The following is an 18,103-nucleotide window of genomic DNA, read 5'->3' as shown; positions in this document are numbered from 1 at the left end:
TCATCTTACAGTCTGAACCTGGGTATGGCTTACTGAGTGTGAAGAGGGCCAGTTGAGGCCAAGAGGAATTTGGGGACAAGATTCAGTTCAGTTTAGTCACTCCAGCCATGTCTGACTCTTTGCGACCCCATGAGATTGCAGCACACCAGGCCTCCCTGTCCTTCACCAACTCCCGGAGCTTAATCAAACTCATGTCCATTGAGTTAGTGATGCCATCCAACCATCTCATCCTCTGTCATCCCCTTCTCCTCCTGCCTTCAAGCTTTCCCAGCATCAGGGTCAGGGGACAAGATTAAATCTTTTTAAAAGCAGCATAAAGGAATCTACTTCAGAAGTGTTTTCTGTTTTATAGCCTGCCTCCTTGCAAAAAACAGTCACAGAAACCATTATTGGCGGTGGTTAGTTAAACTACCACAAGCGCTACGGGACCTTTGCTGTGTGGATGCACAGATGGGCGTGGGCTGTGTGTGCTCAGTCATAGTCGTGTCTGGCTCTTTGTGACCCCCGTGGACTGTAGCCCCTACGCTCCTCTGTCTGTGGAATTTTCTAGGCAAGAATACTGAAGTGGGTTGCCATTTCCTTCTCCAGTGGATCTTCCCGACCCAGGGATCAAACCCACATCTCCTGCATTGGCAGGGGGATTCTTTACCACTGAGCCACCAGTGAAGCCCTGGGTTAGGAGAATTAAAAAAATAAATGTGATGAGATGTTCTTTCTCCAAGAAGTATCTACTCAGAGAAATGAATGTTAATTTTGCAGAGCAGAACTAGCAGATTCGTGTAGTCCTTGCTAAGTTCCTTATTAACGTGACTCTAAACCTGATAGTTTTAGAGCTCACTAATAAATTTTCAGGTTTCTTGAAAGCCAGGGAAACTTTCTGTGCTCATTTCTGTTTTGACTCAATAAGATAAAAGCAGGCGTTAAAGGTGATTGGTAGGTTCCTGAGTAGGCTGTTGCTTTTCGGTCTACACGCAGGTTTTTAACCAAGGACTACAAAGAAGTTATTTCTGTATTAACACACCTTTTTTCCTGGTGAAGAAATAAATGGTGGTAAATAAAGAGAAAACTAACTCATTTAAAATCTTTTCTTGGTACAGTGATTATCCAGAAAATGAAGAAATAAAGAATCTCCTTCAAGAGCAGTTGAACTCATTGTCTAAGTAAGCACTCTGACTGTGTTTTATTAGAGAATAAGACTATGAAAAAGAAAAACATAATGATTTATACTTTTTAAAATTAAAATAAGCTTTGTTTTGGAAAATATTAGTGGCCCACGGAGAGACCCCTCTCTTCACCTCGGTTTGTTTCCCTTTAGAGTCTTTGTTTTGTGGAAGTAAGTTTCAGATTGCTGTGGTCTCATGTCAGGGCAGGAGAAGAAGCAGTGGGGTAAGCCGCCTTGTAGCTAACCTGCCTCCAGCACAGATGCCCTGCAGAGCCTCACGTTAGAGGATGGGTGTACACAGGGCAATTCTTGTGTGTCAGCTTCTCTCTGCTAAGATAAGTTCTCTGTGTCAGGTTCTGTGTTTGTACAATTCTGTCTAAGAAATTAATATGCTCCCTAGAGTCAAGAACATTTACAAATAGGTACTGTGTATAACACTGGAAAGGAAGAAGGAAAATTTGACTCCACAAGGAGTTCTTGGGAAAACATATCTTGGCAATCTAAAATCCATAACATATATTTTAATACTTAATAAATTAATGCTAAAGGAATATTATATTGATATCGAATTCAAAGTAATTACTTTTTTCTCTTCTGTGTCCCAAGGTTAGCATTTATGTTTAAATGGAAAAGAATAGATTTAAAGACTATCTCCCCTCCTTCCTTATTTATAAATAGTCTATAATGGGCTATTGTAGAAATATCAATTTATGAAACACTTATATATTTTAATTTTTGAGTACTTTGAAGAATAAATTCTGAATGCATCTTCTCTGAAGTATAGAGTATTCCTGATGATCATTTAGTAAAATCATTTTATCAACAATGACCTTCTTATTCCTGTAGTTAGGTAGCTGTTCATATTTTTTAGAATGGGAGTTGAGCTGCTTCAAGAAGGTAAATCAGCATTAGAGCCTTAAGCTGTGGTGGTTGATGGGTTCCACTTCTCCAAGCCTAGATACTGTCTAAGCCCTGTAAGCTCTTGCAGTTTCAGGGCCGTGGCAAAGTGACTTCTTTTGTAGGTTCTTATCGTATCTTTTGGGTAGAATTTTCCATTTTAAGAGTGTATTGATTTATCTCCTTTATTGTTGGATTCAAAAATTTTGTCTTGCCTTTGTCTGGATTCCTGCCTGCAGTGACATAAAGAAACTCTTGCTCGATCCGGAGTTTACTCTCCTGCAGAGATGCCTGCTTGTTTCAAGGTAACACTATTTGAAGTGTTCTGGGTAAGAGACAGGGAATTTCAGGTTAACTCACTCCTTTCATCAAGAGTTGTTAGTTAAAACCAAACTCTTTGGAATTTTAGAAAATATATCAGTTCATCCTTTATAGTTGGCTTACAGATCGTTTTGAAAGTAGTATTACAAATAGGAAAAAGAAAAAGACATGAGATCTAGGCCTTCTCTATTGAAAAGACTCCATTCTACAGATAGCTTTTTAAAATATCAGCTACAAGGGGCATGTCCTAAGTATACCCATAAGTTATATTTAGATTATATTTAGAATAACCTATATATTCTTACTTAGAGTAGAGCCATCCCTTATAAGAAAGACATTTCCCTCCACTCCCCAGAGAATAAAGAGTATATTATTTCCACACCTTATCTAGTCAGTGATCCCAGAGGAACTTCTTCCTTAACTGGTACAGATTGAAAGATGTGCTGATGGCAAACCAGGTAAATAATAGCACAGGGTACAGCACCTCGGTGTTGCTCTTAACATAGATCAAAGGGAGGCTTGGGTCGGAAGGGGCCCCATGCAGTCAGGGTCCTGTGCTGTTTGAGACCCAGTAACAGGGCTGGAGACTTGAAGCTTCAGCTCTTCACCAGCCAGCATGTTGGTCTTTCATGGGCCAGCACCATGCTCCCAGCACTTCAGGCTGCCGTGGGGAGACCCTGTCCAGGCCCCACGCTGCTGCCTGAGGTCAGTGGAGACTGTGATCTCACCCTGGCCAGGCTTTATGGTGATGAATCGGAGCTGCACTTCTGGACTGTCGCCGCCCACTATCTGCACAGCCTGTCCCAGGAAAAGGCCGCGAGCACACCAGTGGCTAAAGAAGCTGCTCCTCAGGACAGAGTGAACAACCCGCTAGATATATGTTACGACATCCTCTGTGAAAATGCCTATTTTCAGGTATTATGTTTCATATATTAAAAACCTTTAAAGCTACGTCTTTCTTTGTAAGTATCTTAAAGTTGGGAAACTTTGTACTAAGTAAAGGTCCACATAACAGAAATGAGTCCCTTGGCACAGTCACATTAAAAAGGCCTGATTCAGGACTTGAAAAGCTCATAAACGCTTACTGAGTTTTTAGTAGACATTAAAATTTTATTATTAACAGCCTTTTAATTTTGGGGGGCCTTAAAAATTTTTAACTTGGTTCATTTTAATTTTCTCATGTTATTAATTTCCTATAAATAACAAATACTTAATTTACTTGGTTTGAATTTGCTGTTCTATATATATAAAGGTAGTTTCATAATTTGTTTAACCTCCAGTAGAGTACTGAATTACACATAGGGATTTTTCTTCCAGCTCTGCTAAAGTGCCAGTTTCTGTAAGCAGGCAGACTTACGCACAGATTATAGTACGTTTCAACATTTTTTTCTTCTCAAATTCTTATTAAATTGTTGGACTTCTTCTTTGACTCAGAAGTCTAAGTAATGTTTACTAATAGTTAAATAAAAGTTTTAAAATCCAGGCTCAATTTTCTCTGTTTTTTTTTTTTTTCTGCTCTAGAAATTTCAGTTGGAAAGGGTTAATCTCCAGGAAGTAAAACGGTCAACTTATGATCATACAAGGAAATGTACAGACCAGCTGCTTCTCTTGGGTCAAGTATGTCAGTTTTTATAACTCTTTTCATGTTTCAGGGAGTTGCTAGTTGATTGGTATTTTACGGCATCATTTATATCACACACAAACACCGTGCACACACACTATAGCATTTCCCTGAAAGTATAAGTGTAAATATACGCTTTCTCTCAAAATAGGACCAACAGACATTCTGAGAAAGCAAAAATGTATGGTAAACCAACTTGTAGTTTTGGCTTCCATAATGTCACATGACAGATAGGGAGGCCTGGCGTGCTGTGATTCATGGGGTCGCAAAGAGTCGGACACGACTGAGCGACTGAACTGAGGTGAACTGAATGCCACATGAGGCCTGCCTAGTTTTGTTTTGTTTTGGTTTTGTCTCTGACTAGTACAGAGCTTAAATAAGTACCTGTAAACCTGTGTACCTGTGGTTTTACATTTGTCCTAAAGAAGCAGTGTTGCACTTTTGTTCAACTTGTATACATGTAAGCAACGTGTTTATGGATAATTTTTGACAATGAAAATCTTCTTTAAACTGAAAACTTCAGTGTTCCAAATTATGAATCTTGAAAGGTTATGTTGGAGGAAAATGGCCTCATAACTAGAAGAACCGTTTCCCTTATTAGACAGACAGAGCCGTGCAGTTGCTTTTGGAAACCAGCGCAGACAACCAGCATTATTACTGTGATTCACTGAAAGCCTGTCTGGTCACCACCGTCACCTCGTCAGGCCCCTCCCAGAGCACCATCAAGCTCGTGGCAACTAATATGATCGCCAACGGAAAACTGGCAGGTGAGGCATGCTTTAGGGGTATATTTGTCAGTACTCTGAAAAATCGTGTATATTTGTCAGTACTCTGAAAAATCAGACCCATTCCTAGGAAAGTATTTGGTTATTAGGAATATTTCTTTTTGATATACCCTGGAGAAAAATAAATTATTGCTAGCAGTTTATATTATGAAAGTGTTAGTCGCACAATTGTGTCCAGTTCTTCGTTACCCCATGGACTGTAGCCTGCCAGGCTCCTCTGTCCATGGAATTGTCCAGGCAAGGATACTGGAGTGGGTTGCCATTCCCTTCTCCAGGGGATCTTCCTGATCCAGGGATTGAACCTGGATCCCCTGCATTGCAGGCAGATTCTTTACCATCTGAGCCACCAGGGAAGCCCTCATATTAAAAGATGACCATATAATTTAGTCATCTAGACCAGTGCATTTTTAAAGAGTAAAAGGGGTGTTATTAATAATGGCCGAAATAATAGACATAAATTGGACAAACGTGGACACCTTAAACGTTAAAACCAGTGAGTGAGATAGTCTTGACTTGTTTGTTTTCTGGACTGTATTTGTACTGCCAACCCAAGTTACTTGAGTGATAACATTGTAAAACTCTATTTTAATGCTTCATTTTAAAATTTAAGTCAGTCGTGTCTCCAATAGGTATAAAATGTCCAAGACCAGGTGAAGTCAAATGGTGGTTTTTACCCTTCAGTGACTCGCCAGAGAGACAGCTCCAGCGTCACTCACGGGGCTGTTGTCTTGTCTTCCAGAGGGCGTCCAGCTGCTCTGCCTGATAGACAAAGCTGCGGACGCCTGCCGCTACCTGCAGACCTATGGCGAGTGGAACCGGGCAGCGTGGCTTGCCAAAGTAGGTGATTCTAGTAGGTGCCTGGAACTTCGGGCGAGAAAGTTCAGTCTTGAATTTTTGACTCATGATTTGGAGGTGTTTTTGGGGGCTGCAAGGCGGCTTTACAAATATTTTCTTAGCAGCTTTCATCTTCTTTGCATATAAGTTACATTTCTTCTTACTGCAAAGTGGAGGTTGCATTGGTAGCAGTTAAGTGAAGGCAGCTGCCTCCTGTCCCTTCTGGGGTGTGGGCCCAGACTACACCCAGCCCAGAGGTGTCCCAGGCCCGCTGATCCTGAGCTGTGGATCCCTGTCGCCTCTGGTCACGGCGCTGCAGCAGCAGGGGCTGTGTGGTAAAGCAGAGATGAGCTCTGTTTCATGGTAATAGATCCCATTTCATCTAAATTCTTTTTTCCTTGTGTATAGTGCAGGGTGTCCTTTTTAACGTGGGCATCTTCCTCAGGTCCGCTTAAATTCTGAAGAGTGCGCTGACGTTTTGAAACGGTGGGTCGACCACCTTTGCTCCCCTCAAGTGAACCAGAAGTCCAAGGCCCTCCTGGTTCTCCTTTCCCTGGGCTGCTTTTCCAGCGTGGCCGAGACGCTTCACAGGTACACCCACTGTCAGTGGCTGGTCAGAACCACCCAGGATTTACCACTGCTCATGAGGCTCTGCCAGGAGGCTGGTAGTCCTTGATGTTGGGAGTGAAGGGAGAAGCATATACTTCAGGTTTATTTTTTAGAAAAAACCTAAAGGGAGTGGAGCAATCCATGCTTATTCATTCTTCTTTTGGTCTAGGAACTTTGCTACTTCTCTGCCAATGTTAGTTAAACCTAATAGTTACCTGTTTAAAAAGAAGTTTTAAAAAGAATTGAGGTCAATTTAGCTTTGAGTAGAACAACTGAGACAAAGGCAGAAAAGCAGGAGGAAGGGGGAAGAAAGTGTGGCAATTTGGAGGTGTCCCCTCTGAGAACCTTGAAGGGTAATTAATGCTTATCACTTACCATAGGACATTTTATTTATTTAAAACTAAGGGAAGTAGGTTGAGGCAGATATGACAGAAAGTTACTTGTGAAATCTGGACCTGGGTATGTGGATTTTTGTCCTGTCTCTGTAGATTTCTTGTCCTGTCTCTATTTCAGTGATTTCACAAAATTTTTATAAGAGTTAATAGAAAAGAGCAAAGGGTTGGGGCCTGAGAATTCCCCTTTCCTCTAAGCTGGGGCAGAGAACAGTACTGGTGTGCCTCATGCAGCCCTCGGGCTTCTGTGGAGAGTCCTTGTATGGAAACACTCCCTGGGATGGTCCTACCCCCAAATGATGAAAGTTACAGCTCCTGATGTGCTTTGTGTTCTGTTGAGCAGCATGAGGTACTTCGACAGAGCGGCCTTGTTTGTAGAAGCTTGTCTCAAGTACGGAGCCATCGAAGTCAGCGAGGACACAGATATCCTTTGCTGGGATGTGTTTGCTGATGGGGAACCAGATGCCGTGAGTGGGTTTTAAGCATCCCCATTGGCTGTGCTGCCTGGGAGGAAACTATTGTATGGAGAAAGATCTGTGTTCTGACTGCCCAGAGCCAGGAAAAGGATAAACTGGAGGGGACAAATCAGAAAGAAGGTTGTTGCCCCACCAGCATCAGCGTGAGATCAATGGAGAGCCTAGAAGGGCTGTGAAGTGGAGGGAGCCCAGATTTTGTAATGTTTTGTTTGAATTTGCAAAGAAAATAGAAGATCTAGTATAGGAAACGGAGGAGGCAATGGCACCCCACTCCAGTACTCTTGCCTGGAAAATCCCATGGACGGAGGAGCCTGGTAGGCTGCAGTCCAGGGGGTCGCTAAGAGTCTGACACGACTGAGCAACTTCACTTTCACTTTTCACTTTCATGCATTGGAGAAGGAAATGGCAACCCACTCCAGTGTTCTTGCCTGGAGAATCCCAGGGACGGGGGAGCCTGGTGGGCTGCCATCTCTGGGGTCGCGCAGAGTCGGATATGACTGAAGCGATTTAGCAGCAGCAGCAGTATAGGAAAGGTATAGGAGGCTCTGCTGGAATAAATGCGTACCAGAATGGATTAAAAAGAACGACTGGCTGTTACCCACAGGGACGGGCTAACGTGGAACAAGACACAGTGGCACTTCAGAGAGACGTGTCATGTAGGCAGGTCATGTGTGACCGGGAGCATTTCAGTTCTGCCACCCGTCACTTGAGTGACATGTTTCTCTTTGAAAAGAAGGAGCTTGAGAATCCTACTCTCAGGTCTTTGTGTTTGCAGAGGCTTTGTTGTTCTCATTGCACTCTTTCTTGAATTGTTACATTGTGGCCTCATATCTACATGTCATGTTTTTTATTTTTCTGTATATATTTTTTAACAGAAAATTGAACTCAGTGTCATATACCTTGGCACTGGTTAAGCTGGCTCTGATTCAGTGGCGCTGTTTTGGATATCAGAACACAGTGGAACAGGGCTGTCTAACATTCCCAAAGCGAAAGTGAAAGTCACTCGGTCGTGTCTGACTCTTTGCGACCCCATGGACTGTAGCCTGCCAGGCTCCTCTGTCCATGGAATTCTCCAGGCAGATACTGGAGTGGGTTGCTATGCCCTCCTCTAGGGGATCTTCCCAACCCAGGGATCAAACCCAGGTCTTCCGCATGACAGGTGGATTCTTTACCGTCTGAGCCACTCAGTGAGGCTGGATCTGCCCCTTAAACGCCAACCTCTCAGATTTGCAAACAGCTCAAGGGTTTGCGCATGTATTTCTCTTCTGTCATCCTTCTCTCTCCACTCCTTAAGTGCATTTAGACCTTGAAGCATCTGAGGGGATGTTAGTTGGGTCTTGTAGGAGTTGGGCTTTGGGCTCAGCTGGTGCCAGTGCAGGGACACTGCACACTGAAACCTCGCCTTCCCGCCCCCACTCAACCCCAGCAGGTGCCCTCCCTGAGAAGAGCCCCCTGTGCTCCTCCTGTGCTACCCTCCCCTGGACATTCTCCAGAGCTGGTCCTTGTTTCTGGCCTGTGGGAACCTGCTGGAGCCCTGTCTGCCCTTCTCTTCCTTAACTGCAGTTTACAGAAGCTCATCTCTGCTATATATGCAGATTATGCCCGAAGTTTAAAGAACCTTGGTTTTAAACAGGGAGCGGTTCTTTTTGCTTCAAAGGCTGGAGCAGCTGGCAGAGATTTATTGAATGAACTGGAATCCCCCAAGCAAGAACTGACTGACTGAAGAGTGACCAGTCTCCGTGCCCCAGGGCACCCGGCCTCAAGAGCAGCGGCCGGGGTGTTGGTCTGGCTGTGGACAGTCACAGCCCAGACCCACGAGGGTGCCATCCTCTCCAGGGCGCTCGTAAGCTGTTTCGCCATGAATGCCCAACACTGTGTGAGCATTTACGCTGTGAGAAGCCAGTCCTAGGACCCGTATTCATCTCAGAGAAAGACAGGAACACTTCAGATATTGAAAGTATAACATTTTATACTTTGGAGACAGCTTTAAGAGTCCCTAGAAATGCTTTTCATTTTTTTAAAACTTAAGATCCAAGCAATTGAATTGCTTTTCTCATGGACTAGATTTAAATCTGTAGTAAAAGCAGTCTGTGAGAGCTGTACTGAAATATGTGCTGTGCCTGTGTGTATATACAGTCATTCCACGTATAAACAGAGCAGAAACATTTAAACAGTAAAGGTGACTTACCACAGCATTCCTTGTTTTCTTACCTTGAAAACAGAGCTGTTCATTTCTTGGTTTAGGCAGTTGCTGAATTTTGTAATTTCAAGTGCATAGGCTCTTAGAGAAATTGTAAGCTTTAGGTTTTGTCTGTGGAGTCTTGGATATTTGAGATTTTAGCTCCTGCTGTGATGTGTTACAGTAACCTCCTCTTTGAAGGCTCAGTGCTCTCATTTCTGTCTTTGTGTTCTTCCAATGACTGAACTATATGAAATGTGACTTATAAATTATTGCTAAAAATTTAAATGTGTATAACGTACAGAAACGATAAATAAAAAGGGAATTCATCCCAGCCAGGCCTTTGTGTCCTCTGAGCTGCTGCGCACCACGTCGGGTGCTGTGCTGGCGCCTCAGGAGTTGGTCCAGCTACCCACCCTCCAGCACTGCTTTGCTGAATCCGGAACCTGGCTGCAGGAACTCGGGGCTGCAGCACAGAACAGGGTGGAACACCTGCCGCCGGGGTTCCTGCGTGGGCAGGGCTCAGCTTGTGGCTCTGAGAGGTGAGGAAATGGCCTTCCTGTCTTTCCCCTGGACATCCATGGTGGCATATGTACTAACACCCACTGAGAGGTGTTTTTAGATGGAATCGTAGTCTCTGCCCTTAGATATCAACCCCCCTCGAACAAGGAACTGAGGTCCATGGAGAGGAAGGGCCTGTCCCAGGAATGCTTGTTCCCAGCCCAGTGCTTTTGCTACGTGTCCTAAAAGAAACCCAGAATCCGTTCATTGGTCCTGTAACTGGTCACCTCCTTGCCCTTTCTTTGCCTGGGTAGGTTCCACCAAATTTTTAAAGGCCACAGGCAAACCCAGCTCTCTTTATATTGTTTAGTAGTTAAATGATTGTCAGGATGGACTTTATTAATCTAGCCATCAACTAGCTAAGGGAGAAAAGAATGCTGGCTTTAGTAAGCAAAGAGAAAGAAGTAGAAATTCCAGCAGAGGGCATTTGAAAGTTCCGTGTGCTCGGGATTGGAGGCCAACAGATAGTCGGTGATCCTTTGCTGGATTGTGGGAGTGCGGAGAGGACCAGGCAGAGCAGCTCACCAGGGAGTCGCTCACTACCTTTCCCTGTTCTGTTGCTGATTGTTTTGCAGATGGTGACCAGCCCTGGGCCCTGCACTCTGGCTTTAGGTCTTTACATCGCTTTGAAAGTGGGAGCAGGACATTCTGTTCTCCCAAAACCAATAATGGAGCGATGTCAATACCAGCCTCATGTCCCGCCCAGATGCGCCGGATCAGGAGTTCTCTACGGAGTAGCCCTCACCTCAATAGAACGGTGCCTCTCTCGGCTCTTGGTTGCCTGGAGATTCCGTCTTGCCTGAGGACAGTCTTAGGTGTCTATGATTCCTGAGCTTGTGATCACCCAAAGTGTTTCATTCTCCTCAGCAGCACTTTGCGATTTAAGTAAAGTATTCAGGTACACACTGGAAGTTATTCCATCTAGAATAAAAGAGTTCTGCAAGGCAGAAATAAATGACAGACAAGTGAAAATATTCTCTGAGCCAATAGGGCTTTATTTCTTTGGGATCTTGCTTACAATTGATATGACTGACTCAAAATGACTCATTCTCATTTTGTGAATGAAAGAAGTCCCTCAATTAAAACATAAAGGCATTTTAAAGGCTCTGCTGCTGCTGCTGCTAAGTCGCTTCAGTCATGTCCGACTCTGTGCGACCCCATAGACAGCAGCCCACCAGGCTCCCCCGTCCCTGGGATTCTCCAGGCAAGAACACTGGAGTGGGGTGCCATTTCCTTCTCCAATGCATGAAAGTGAAAAGTGAAAGTGCAGTCGCGTCCAACTCTTTGCAACCCCATGGACTGCAGCCTACCAGTCGTCCGTGGGATTTTCCAGTACTGGAGTGGGGTGCCATTGCCTTCTCCGTTAAATTGGCTCTATCAGTACTTGAATGTGCTGGTGTTTTTAAAAGAGGAAAAGCAAAGGAGCTAGGCTTTAGGAATGCAGTTCTCCTGAGAACTGCTGGAATCCAATTAGATGGGCAGGTCCAGTGGGCACTTGGATGAGCATATTGCCCCGCTGTCTTTCCTGTCCTTAAAGGCTCCTTGTGTTTGCTCCATCAGCCATGTTAAGACCCACACAAAATAACACCATGAAAGTCCCACCTCTCTCCCACTGAGATTTTGTGTGCCTGTGGCTCTCAGATGAGTCTCTGCGGGCATCTTACTTCAATATTTGGCTCTTTTACCTAAAAAGGCCGACTAACACTACTGACCCTCCTGATTCTTTTTCCGGGACACTGAGAAACATGACTTAGTCAAGGTGAAAGTAACTGTTCCAAGTACAAGAGAAGGAAAGATATTCTAGGTTCCATAGGTGATTGGGGTTTTAGCAAAGCCAAGTGCAGTTAGGCAAGAAGGCTGTTAAAAACCCTGTGATGTAGAGCTTCAAAAGGACTGAACAAATAGTTACGAATTTAAGATCAGATAAAAGAACATTCTCCAGTCACTGCCTTAAAAACGTAGCTTGGACCAGTTTTCCCTTGTGTTTATGGCCTTTTTGAAACTGAAGTAGGGTGGGCTGGTGTGGGCGGATGGTGGGGGGCTGCACAGGAAGAGACCTCTCATCAAGACCCACAAGGTGAAGAACTGCAAAATGCAACCTGCAGAGCTGAGCCCACTCCTTGCCTGTTTCGTAAATAAAAGTTTTACTGGAAAAACCACGCCCATTTGTTCCTTGTCCGAGGCTGCTTTCCTTTGACAGATTTGAGTACTTGGGACAGAGACTGTGTGTCCTAAAAAGCCTAAAATATTGTACTGTCTGGCCTCTTATAGGAAAAATTCACCCACTGCTACTCTGGGTCCATAATGCCAACTTGAGATGGAGCTTCAGCAGCACCCAGTTGTCCTTGGGGGTGCAGACCAGTGGTCCTCCTCTGACGAGGTGTGAAAGTGTTAGTCACTCAGTCGTGTCCAGCTCTTTGCGATCTCACTGACTATAGCCTCTGTCCACAGAATTCTCCAGGCAAGAATACTGGAGTGGGTAGCTATTCCCTTCTCCAGGGGATCTTCCCAACCCAGGGATTGAACCTAGGTCTCCCACACTGCAAGCAGATTCTTTATAGACTGAGCCACCAGGGAAGCCCTGATGCACTATAACTTAGCTTTTTTCAGGAAGATGTTATTAGCATCATCCCAGAGCTTCCCTGATAACTCAGTTGGTTAAGAATCCACCTACAATGCAGGAGATCCTGGTTTGATTCCTGGGTCGGAAAGATCCCCCGGAGAAAGGATTGGCTACCCACTCCAATATGCTTGGGCTTCCCTTGTGGTTCAGCTGGTAAAGAGTCTGCCTGCAATGCAGGAGACCTGGGTTCAGTCCCTGGGTTGGGAAAATCCCCTGGAGAAGGGAAAGGATATCCACTCCAGTATTCTGGACTGGAGAATTCCGTTAACTGTGTAGTCCTTGGAGTTGCAAAGAGCCAGACACAACTGAGTGACTTTCACTTTCATCTGACTCATGGACCCCAGTTCCCATGGCAGTGGGTCTGGGAAACTACATAGAACATGCATCACTCATGCTGACCTAGTCTTATTTTTGACAGTTCTGGGCAAACAGATGGTAGCTGATGATAGCTGACATCAACAGGTGATAGAAAATTTTAAATCCAAGAGCGGTTTCATTATCAGCATTTTAAAATAAATCTGTTATACTCCAGGCACCTCCTAATGTGTTCTGCTATAGTAAGAGCTCACTTTATTCCAATATTTTGACGTTCTACCATCTAGAGCCTTAGTGCTTCAGGCAGGGTGAAAGTGAGTGTTAGTTACCCAATCATGTCCGACTCTTTGTGAGCCCAGGGACTGTAGCCCTCCAGGCTCCTCTGTCATGGGATTCTCCAGACAAGGATACTGGAGTGGGTTGCCATTTCCTTCTCTAGGAGATCTTCCTGACCCAGGAATTGAAGCCAGGTCTCCTGATTTGGAGGGAAATCACTCAGATTGTTTTCTTAAAGAACCAGCTGTCCAAGGACAAAATATAGTTCTACAGATTAAGTTCACTGCCCCGTGGTCTAGAGCTCACATCAGCTGGGAATGTAATTGAACAATAGGCCCTTGCTAAAGTTGCTAATGTTTGGCAAGAATAGGCCAAGGAAAATAGACTGTGTCCCATGAAGCAGCTTGACAGCTGTCCTGGAGGATAGCATTCTAGCAAAAGTGTAATGGTAGTTAATTCAGGATTTTTTTTTTTAATTTTATTTTATTTAACTTTACAATATTGTATTGGTTTTGCCATATATCAAAATGAATCTACCACAGGTATGCGTGTGTTCCCCATCCTGAACCCTCCTCCCTCCTCATACCATCCCTCTGGGTCGTCCCAGTGCACCAGCCCCAAGCATCCAGTATCGTGCATTGAACCTGGACTGGCGACTCATTTCATATATGATATTATACATATTTCAATGCCATTCTCCCAAATCATCCCACCCTCTCCCTCTCCCACAGAGTCCAAAGACTCTGATCTGTTTGTGTTCTTGGAAATGCCGTGGCACATTGCAGAGGGCCGACTGGAGCCACCCGCTGGCCAGCAGAGTAACTGTCAGTCAAGCCCTGGGTTTTGCTTTTTGTCTGTGCAAGCTTGCTCAACCGTGCTTCTGAACACCAGTGCCCACAGTGTGGAACAAAGAGGAAAGCGTGGCCTGGGGAGGGCGTGTCCCTGCCATCTAAATGACTGACCTTGACCTTGACAAGCTGTCAACTGAGCCTCGTTTGTAAGAGGGGGATGATACTGCCTGCCTCCAAGATGGTTGAGCGAAGATGACAGGTGACAGATGAGAGGGCTCACCAGTCTAGAGGCTGCTCAAGTCTTTAGAAGTCCTTCAGGAACGTGTGTGGTCTGCCCGCGTCACTGTTTGTGAGAAGACGGATGACACTGTCAGCTTGCAGTCAGGACTGAGAGTCGTTGCTTGTGTGACACAGACCAGGAGCAGAAATCAGAATGGGACAGGGAGGAAGGGAGAGAGAAAAGAAGGGAAGTGACTCTGGGCATCCCTAACATCACCCACTGGCATTGTGGAAAACTTGTTTGGAGCAGAAAGGACTTGGTCTGGAGCCAGGGTGGACCTCCTTCTCTCCGTGAGGCATCTCCAGAGACCTGCTCCATCTGCTTCCAGCGGTTCCTCTCTGACCGTCTCCTGGACACTCAGCGAGCCTCCTCCTGCCTGAGACTCACCTCCCCTTCCTGCACCCCAGCCCTTTGATGCCTCCCCATCCCTACCCATGGGAACCACCAAATTCCAAGTACCCACTGAGCCACCACCTTCTGCCAGCGACTCGACACACCTGGTCAGGGGATGGGGGCACTTCCCTCAAATTGGGGGAGGCTGGGATGGAGCAGGGAGGTGAAGAGCAACCCCAGGCCCAAGAGGGAAGGACACACCCAATCAGAGAAGGACAGGACAGAGTCCACTGGGAGTGGCCTTGAAAGGACACAGCAAACAGTGGACACCAGAGCTGGGGAGGCCTACAGCAGCTGCACTGGGGTTCAGAGAGGATGGGGAGCGGGTGACTCCCTGGGGGCTCTCAGGGAGGGGTGTCAGCATGGCCTTGACAGATGAGCACGGATGAGCCCAGGGCCTCCAGGCAGATAAGCGCAAGGAAAGATGTGGTCAGGACAGCAGGCTTACAACCAACACAAGCAAATGGTTCCATTTTTCAGGAATGTGGGACTTCTCCCCCAGGGCTGGGTGGGAGGAATGTGTGGACCAGCTGCTTGGACGCCCATGAGGGCCCAGCTGGGGGCCAGCTCACCAGAGAGCCGGGCAGCTGCTTCCACCAGCTGCTCCAGGTGGCAGCTGACATCTGCTGCTCTGACAGAGGGGTGAAAGAGCAGAAGCTCCTGACCTGCTGGCCAGTGAGCCTGCAGGTCTGGCCACTGGCGAGGCCAGCCTATTGCCCCTGAGAGGGGAGCTCAGAACTGGTAGAGAGAACAGCAGCTTAGCCATCTCCCTGCTTCCATGTTAGTCTGGGAGTCTAGTCACAGAGCGTGTGTGCGTGCGTGCTAAGTCGCTTCAGTCATGTCCAACTCTTTGTGACCCTATGGACTGTAGCCTGCCAGGCTCCTCTGTCCATGGGGTTCTCCAGGCAAAAATATTGGAGTGGGTTGTCTTTCTCCAGGGGATCTTCCCAACCTAGGAATTGAGCCTGTGTCTCTTATGTCTCCTGCACTGGCAGGAAGGTTCTTTACCACTGGTGCCACCCAGGAAGCCCTGAGAGCAGCCAGAGTGATATTTGGACACAAGATTCTCATCAAATGCTGCCCTGGCCACATCTCTCCAGTGGCTCCCACCACACGCTTGTCTGTAAGGGAGGCCCTGCATTATCTAAGGGCTTCCCCGGTGGTGCAAAGGTCAAGAATCCGCCTGCCAATGTAGGAGACAAGAGATGCATGTTTGATCCCTGGGTCAGGAAGATGCCCTGGAAGAGGGCACAGCAACCCACTCCAGTATTCTTGCCTGAAGAGTCCCATGGACAGAGGAGCCTGGTGGGGTATAGCCCATAGGGTCACAAACGAGTCAGGACATAACTGAGTGACTGAGCAGTAGCAACAGCTGTGTTGTCTAGCCCTGCCCACTTACCTCTGACCTTGAATGTAATCCATTCCGCTTCAGCACCTTTGCACTCGCTGTGCCCTTTGCCCGGAGCTCTCTTCCCCTGCCGCTCACTCACGGGGCTCACTATTACCTCCCCAAGACCTCGGCTCAGATGTCACCTCACCCTCAGCTGGGCCGCTCTGCTCTCTTGCAATCAGGGTCCCAAACTCCACTAGCCCTGATCCTGCTTGCCTTTTTCCAGAACCCCTGGCTTCCTCATGAGATTGTAGGCTCCACGAGGGCAGGTCTATCTTGTGCTTTCCTGAGCCCTCAGATCCCAGCAGAGGGTCGAGCACACAGAAAGCCCTTGATGAATAAATGTGAAGTGAAAGGCTGCATGAAGAAGGGGGCTGGGGGAGCTGGAAGAGAAGCAGAGGGTTGGGCTGTCCCGGTGAGTGCCGGCAGGGAGCCTCTCCTCTGGGGGACCTGGCAGCCCCTGAGACCTGCTTCCTGTCCTCCTCCCCCAACCCCCATCATCTAAGATACCCCCTGGGTCTCTGTCCCGGATCCCCTGTCCAGGAGCCTGTGCTTCTTAGTGGCACCTGAGCCGTGTCCAGGAAGGGCCTCGAGAGGTCTGCAGAATCATCTCGGTGTTGGGTCTGCTACTCCCCTTCCAGACAGGGCTGGCCTGCCCTGTCTGGCTTCCAACAAAAGCAGGTGGAGACGCGGTGCCCTTGCAGGAAACCCACGCCCATCAAAGTCTCCTTTCCTGTGAATGAGCCTTTGCTCAGTATGAACACGTGCCAAACCTCCATCATTGTTGTCATCCCGGAGGAAAGGATGTGGAGGCCCTGGCCTCAGTCTTCCAGGAGCCTGAGAAATGACAGAGCCACAGAGGGCAGAGTGGGCCACTGAGGGGGAAAGATCAGGATACCAGAGAGGAGGGTCCTGGGAGCCCCTGCCTTTGCAGCAGGAAGCCAGTCTGGGTGGCTTATTTATCACCATCCCTGCCTCAGGGCAGTAGTCATGTACCAATATGAGAGTTGGACTATAAAGAAATCTGAGCACCAAAGAATTGATGCTTTTGAACTGTGGTGTTGGAGAAGACATTTGAGAGAGTCCCTTGGACTGCAAGGAGATCCAACCAGTCCATCCTAAAGGAAATCAGTCCTGAATATTCATTTGAAGGACTGATGATGAAGCTGAAGCTCCAGTACTTTGGCCACCTGAGGCAAAGAACCAACTCATTGGAAAAGACCCTGATGCTGGGAAAGATTGAAGGCAGGAGAAGGGGATGACAGAGGATAAGATGGTTGGATGGCATCACCAACTCAATGGACATGAGTCTGAGTAAACTCCAGGTGATGGACAGAGAGTCCATGGGGTCGCAAAGAGTCAGACACGACTGAGCAACTGAACTGAACTGAACTGCCTCGGGGCAGGGGGCGAGGCGAGTGGGGATGATGAAGAGGGCTGCTTTCCAGACGCAGACGCAGAGGCAGGCCGGCCTTGCTGCTCTTCCAGGAGCACAAGCTGGAGATGGCAGCTCCGCTCACCCCAGCCTTGTCCGGAGCCCGATTTGCAGTGCTGTCATCAAGATGCTTTGGAAGAAGACACGTGAAATGGGGATTTTTCTCAGAAATGCCATGTGCAATGCGCTCTCTCCTGCGGCTCCACAAATCTTTAATAAAAGTAGGAAATTCACCTTGTGATTGATGTGACTAGGCTTTTGGGAAAAGTCAGAGAGGAGGCTGGATTTGAGTGGAGGCTGGTACAGGACTGAGACAGCCTTGGTCCATGAGACGGGGACAGGCGCACACTAAAGTGCCCAGGGAAGTTCTGGACTGGGGAGGGCTCAGCCACACCGGCTGCCCAGAGGTGGCCTTTCCAGAGGGCTCGGACAGCCTTCTGAGACCAGCCTGGTACCAGCCTCGTCCTCACCCCTAGGACACCAGAGGCCTTCCCATCTGACTGTGCCCTGGGGTGGCCCCCACATTCTCCAGGGTTCCAGAAAGGTTCCCGACAGGTGTTGGGTAATCATGTTCCGAAAGTTTCCATTTTATCCTGGCACCTGCAGCAGGACAAGCCTCCTCACACATCTTTGTCTCATATTTCATTTCCTTTAACAAATGCACACGGTATCTTATTTAAATGCGGTTATCTGAAAACTTACTAACTGAAGGGTAGTTACTAACTGGACAGTATCTCTACTGTGGTTGATGAATCCAGAAAAA

The 18,103-nt window shown here is 46.9% G+C and overlaps 1 protein-coding gene across 3 annotated transcripts in view; it reads left to right on the top strand.

Moving 5' to 3' along the window:
• The window catches only part of WDR11 (WD repeat domain 11), a 59,255-nt gene extending 49,645 nt beyond the window's left edge, over positions 1-9,610 (top strand). For all 3 annotated transcript variants that reach the window (XM_070364021.1, XM_070364020.1, XM_070364022.1), the window contains 9 exons: positions 1,098-1,160; positions 2,299-2,364; positions 3,118-3,295; positions 3,902-3,997; positions 4,603-4,768; positions 5,526-5,623; positions 6,066-6,211; positions 6,965-7,045; positions 8,667-9,610. In XM_070364021.1, coding sequence (XP_070220122.1) covers positions 1,098-1,160; positions 2,299-2,364; positions 3,118-3,295; positions 3,902-3,997; positions 4,603-4,768; positions 5,526-5,623; positions 6,066-6,211; positions 6,965-7,045; positions 8,667-8,820 — 1,048 coding nt within the window. In that variant the 3' untranslated portion in view covers positions 8,821-9,610. The remainder of the gene's footprint in view (positions 1-1,097; positions 1,161-2,298; positions 2,365-3,117; positions 3,296-3,901; positions 3,998-4,602; positions 4,769-5,525; positions 5,624-6,065; positions 6,212-6,964; positions 7,046-8,666) is intronic.
• Positions 9,611-18,103: the final 8,493 nt, after the last annotated feature.

Source organism: Bos mutus, chromosome 26 (assembly GCF_027580195.1).
Source record: "Bos mutus isolate GX-2022 chromosome 26, NWIPB_WYAK_1.1, whole genome shotgun sequence".
NCBI lineage: Eukaryota > Metazoa > Chordata > Mammalia > Artiodactyla > Bovidae > Bos > Bos mutus.
The sequence above is the reverse complement of the archived record's forward strand: the minus strand, read 5'-3'. Positions and strand labels throughout refer to the sequence as shown.